This window comes from Lactuca sativa, chromosome 6, assembly GCF_002870075.4.
Source record: "Lactuca sativa cultivar Salinas chromosome 6, Lsat_Salinas_v11, whole genome shotgun sequence".
In the NCBI taxonomy this organism is placed as follows: domain Eukaryota; kingdom Viridiplantae; phylum Streptophyta; class Magnoliopsida; order Asterales; family Asteraceae; genus Lactuca; species Lactuca sativa.
In genome coordinates this window covers 112,960,195-112,965,720 of record NC_056628.2, presented here as the reverse complement: position 1 = coordinate 112,965,720, position 5,526 = coordinate 112,960,195, and the positions used below count along the sequence as shown (strand labels likewise).

At 33.3% G+C, this 5,526-nt stretch overlaps 1 protein-coding gene across 1 annotated transcript; it reads right to left on the bottom strand.

Moving 5' to 3' along the window:
- Window positions 1-3,674: 3,674 nt before the first annotated feature.
- LOC128126858 (uncharacterized mitochondrial protein AtMg00810-like) lies at window positions 3,675-4,832 on the bottom strand. The gene is made up of 2 exons (XM_052764999.1): window positions 4,553-4,832; window positions 3,675-3,784 (listed from the first exon to the last, which is right to left on the bottom strand). The coding sequence occupies exons 1-2, from the start codon at window positions 4,830-4,832 to the stop codon at window positions 3,675-3,677; spliced, it is 390 nt and encodes a 129-aa protein (XP_052620959.1).
- Window positions 4,833-5,526: the final 694 nt, after the last annotated feature.

The following is a 5,526-nucleotide window of genomic DNA, read 5'->3' as shown; positions in this document are numbered from 1 at the left end:
AACGAGTTGACTCCTTGACTTATAGCTTTTCCTTTCTTTTCTTGGTCTTTCTGATTCCGGGTGTTACATATTATTTAATTAGTGTTGATCAAGAATTAATTTAGTGATCAAAAGAGGCTAATTAAATATGGACTCTTACATATATATGGATTGGGCTAAGATTTATTTAGGATGGGCTAAGAGTATATGGAAGTCCATGGATAGTCCATGGAGCTTTTAACCCATGGATCCTAGGTAAATGAAGAGTCATGGGTATTAGGGTGTAACCCTAATCCTCCATAGTATATAAAGAGGTCCTTGGTTCTAGAATTGGCACTAGTGTGTGTGAGAAACAAGGGCGGGCCGATTCTAGCAAGCATTAGATTCTCTCAAGTATTTCCAAGTTCTTTTGGGTGATTTGTGACACCACTTGTGACATCCACACTATTGGTGCTAGGCTCTAAAACTCCAAACATTCAACCACAAAAGAAAGGTATGTCATTCTACTTAAAGTTTTGTATTAAAAGTACCCCATAACATGCTAGTTAGGTTGTAAACCTTGGAAATCAAATTTGCATGTATTTTAGAGAAAACATAGATCCAAGGTTTCTAGGGTTGCATGTACACCATAGGAGTGTTGGTATGCTGAAAACCCATCAGTGGTATCAGAGCCAAGGCTTGTTTTCTTGATACTTGATGCAAACTTGTTGAAAAAGCTCAAAAATCTGCACTCTGTAGCATGAACTTGCCGAGTCTATGTGTAAATCCATCCTACTCGTCGAGTAGGTTCTTGCACTCGACGAGTAGGAGCCCTAGAATGTAGTTTTTCGAGTTTTGTTGCTGGAAATGGACTAGAAACATTACCCTAAACTATTTTGGTGTCTTAAAACTTGTTTTAGATGATGTAATGGTTATGCTAATCAATTTACAATGGCTAATATAAAAATTCCATGTTTTATATGTGTTAATATGATTCTTGAAATTTTGATATTGATGTTCATGTTCTTATGAGTTATTGTTAGATCATGGGAATTATTTGCTGAATTGCTTGATAATTAATTCTTGATCAATTATGTGTTTTAATGGAATCCATAATTTGTCCTCAAGTTATGGATTACCAAAAGTCACTCTTTTAAAGTCCATATTAAAACACATAGGTTACATAAAATGAAAGGTCACTCATTTTAATGAAACATTAACTCATAAGTTATGGAGTTGAAAAGTCTTGAATAGTTTCAAAACTTGCCCTCAAGTTTCGAATTTGTAAAGTCTCACACATTAAATACTTTTATTCCAAATTGAACCATAGAATTTTAAAAGTTTAAAATTCAACCCTTATACTTCTATAATATTAAAAGTTTAATTATTATATATATGTATAAGAATAAGTTAGTCTTACCGTTAGTAGGCCTCATTCACGAAGCCGGTCTGTAAGGGGGTATAAGGTTACTGCCTATAAAATGGAGGTTTAATGGGTGTCCACTCTCACTCACCGTTTCCTTGACTGGTGGAGAGTCGTTAGCCGAACGGGTAGGATAGGACCTTAATCCTCATTAAAAGTATAATGAAATTATAAAGTAACTAAACCTTTATTAATTCTCAATCTTAACTACTTTAGGAAAATGTGAACCAGTCAAGGTTTAAGAATTGAGAAACTACATTAGCAAAGTGTTATTTTTATTATTAAAAATCCTCTTTTGTGTATTACATTGTCCTCACATGTTACTCTAATTTATTAAAATATATATATATATATATATATATATATATATATATATATATATATATATATATATATATATATATATATATATATATATTTTTCCATTAAATGAACAAACTTATGTAAAGCGACAACATAATTACCAAAAACATAATTACCCAAACCATAAACTGAAAAATTTAAAGACAAAAGCCATGAGATGATCTAGAGAAGGGGTGGAACATGGTATTCATAGTTCAACTTTGCTTTCCTCATGAAAAAAAAAAAGATAACATATGTCACATTTTTTGTGTCGATGATAAATATAGGTTGAGGGATTACATATTTGATTCATCAAGTGCAAATTAGAAGATGACGGATTGCAGAACAGATGATTGATTGCATAACACATTGACAGAATGATGATCAATGGTCGTCTATGTATAAATGTAAGGGTTTAGGAAAATAACTGAAAATTAAAATAAACAAATAAACGAGCTATATAGTTCAATACATATCGATTGAAGGCAAACGGGCAACAAACTGCGTCAAATAGTATAGGCGATTTGAAATCTTAATGATGACCAATAGTATAGGCGCCAAATACATATCGAAGACGACTTTTTGTTTTATTTAAATCCATTCATTATCTTTACTTTTTAATTTAAAAAAAATTATTTAACATATGTAAAATATAATATACCTAAATTCATTTATAGAAATAAAATGTACAACATACAAAACCACTATACTATTTGTCAAATAGTATAGGCGGTTTGAAATCTTAATGAATATACAAAAGTGAACATTATTACAAAAATAAAACCAAATAGCGAGTATTTTATATGACAAAAACTTTAACGAGGCCTCCATGCTTTTATTTTGGTTCTAATCTTCCATAACATTACTTACACCTATTGTTTCAATGTGAAGCCTTTGCGATATATTCAACAAAATCATTTATTTAAAATGCATATTATTCTCAAATTTTATTTATTTTACGAAAGATATGTGCAATGGACCGGGTATATATATATATATATATATATATATATATATATATATATATATATATATATATATATATATATATATATATATATATATATATATATATATATATATATATATATATATATATATATATATATATATATAATGTGGATGGACAATTATGTAGGAAAGATTTATGGTTTGTGGTGGAGATCTGGATACCAACTTGGATCGTGATATCACTTTCCGAACTGATATTTCTACCCTATGTCTGGATTACAAGAAATTCAGCCTAAGATAATCCAAGTGGACACTTACGTTTCTAGGCACAGAAAACGTAAGTCAATATGCTAGATGATTCTGTGAAAGTATGATAAAAAACGAGAGCTTAAGATCGCCACCCTCTTTTGTAAAGGATGAACTATTTATATATTAAACAAGATTAATGTTTCATTAGGGTTGGGTCGTCATTGGTTGCTTTGGAAGCAAGTAATGTTAATCTGGATTTAATAAGGATTTAGGGTTACAAAAACTAACGAGTTTCGTTAGTTTTACCATAATCACCCTCAAGAAATTGAATTTTCCACTATGTTCTCATATGTAAAATTCGGTGAGGTTTTGGGGCGCTGCCCCTTGGACCCCAGCCAGGGGCTCTGCCCCTTAGACCCCGCTAGGGGCGCTGCCCTTAGACCCCGCCAAATGGGCGTTACCCCCGGACCCCCAACTAGTCGTCGAAATGGCTTCTAATTCGATCTTATACATGTGTGCACTCCGCACAACTCCGTATATATATTAGAGTACAAATTATGAAGCCCCTTAGCTCACATATTAGTTCCAGTTACTTAAAATGACATGTTGACACTAAAATCACCAACAATCCTCCCCCATTTTAGTGTAACCCTTGAACAAACATAGCCTTATCAAAACAAACCAAACTAGTACATAACGAAAATATCGAAACGATTGAATTTCCACATTTTGTATCATACATTTGACATTATTATAAAGCTGTGTGTCCCAATCCTCTCATGATTGTATCAAGGTCAAGTGCACAACCTTTTGAAATGCGGCTACACTTCACAACCATGTAGGTATCTCCTTTCCATGTATCTGCACATACATTTATCAAAGGAATTATTAAGAGGTTAAACTTCAACCTGGCTAACTTGTAGATCCGAACACATACATGGGATGAATACTTCATGTGTTCCAATCTTTAAGTATGAGCTTTCCACATTGAATGCAACTCCTAACATTATATTAGGAGGGAATTGGGTGTCTCATCATTATAGAATTAAATGGACTTTAATACCATCTCGATTACAGACTTGTGCACTAAGTCTCTTGTCAGACCTTTAGTCAAGTGATCTGCCAAATTTTGTTGCGATTTCACAAACTCAACTGAAATCACACCATTCATGATTAGTTCTCTAATCATACTATGTCTAACACCTAGGTGTCTAGACTTGCCATTATAAACCTGGCTATATACCTTAGCCAAAGCAGTTGCACTATCACAAAGAATAGAAATAGGTGCTACTGGTTTAGACCACAAAGGAATCTCATAAACTAAATTCCTTAGCCACTATGCTTCTTTACCAGCAGCTGCTAATGCAACAAACTCAGATTCCATTGTCGAGTTTGCAATGCAAGAGAAATGGCACCCCCCCCCCCCCCCAAGCAAGAAAACCCAACCAGAAGTTGAGGAATGGTCCTCCATGTTGGTAATCCAACTTGCATCTGAATGACCTTCTAAAACTGAAGGACTCTCCAAGTAACTCAAACCATAATTCATGGTTCCCTTGAGATACTTAAACACTCTATTCACTACTTGCCAATGTTGAGCACTACGATTGCTAGTGTACCTGCTCAACTTACCCACATCAAAAGCAATATCAGGTCTGGTACTTGTCATGACATACATCAAGCTACCAATAGCCTTAGAGTATTCCAATTGTGAAATGGGAACGCCATTATTTGGCATTAATTTCACACTTGGATCCATAGGAGTACTCACAGGAGAACAATCTGTAAAATTAAATCGCTTGAGAATTTTCTCAACATAATGACTTTGAGTCATCACCAATCCTTTGTTCATCCTCTTAATTCTGATTCCAAGAATTACATCAGCCTCTCCTAAATCTTTCATGGAAAACATGGATGATAACAATTTCTTTGTTTCAACCACATGATTTTTGTAACGCCCGTGTTTCTAGGCTAGGCATTAGTATTGATGTAATAGTCTAGGTTAACCTTTGTAACTCATTTTGAAATTATAGAAATGTATTATTTTAGTATTATGTGTTTTATGCTTAATTGTTGTGATTTAAATGAATTAATGATAAAATATAAGTTAAAATGAAATATTAGATAAACCCTATATCTATGAAGGAAGTTGTAGTGGTCGTTACAAGGATTCTGAAAATATAAAGAATGTCGAAATCCGAGTTATAACGAAGAATTTATGACATGTCGAAGTTTCGCAACAGAACTGGTGCGACACTGTATGACGTAAATAGTGAGTTTACAATAGAGCGATATTTAGCCTTAGTAATCTAAATGAAAGTCGTAAAATAAGTTAAACCGAGAGCGTGCATAAAAACAACGTCTAAATCTGACTTCATATGAGGAAGTTATGATTTTTCGAAGTTTCGACTTAGCAGTATGCAGCCCAAAGTTCGAATATTATATCGAGTGATTTCTAGCCGAAACAATCTAAATGAGAATCGAATATCTCATCGATAGTAGTCCAACGGTAAAAAGACAGACGAAAACGGACGTCAGATGAAGGAGTTATGAATTTCTAATGGAGTTTTCCTGTCCCGGCCTACTAAAAATAATATAATAAAAGT

Excerpts from the sequence above, each read along its gene's own strand:
- LOC128126858 (XM_052764999.1), bottom strand. The coding sequence starts at position 4,832 with ATGTTTTCCATGAAAGATTTAGGAGAGGCTGATGTAATTCTTGGAATC. Across the intron at positions 3,785-4,552 it reads TGATATTGCTTTTGATGTGG|ATACATGGAAAGGAGATACC; the intron begins GTAAGTTGAGCA and ends ATGTATGTGCAG.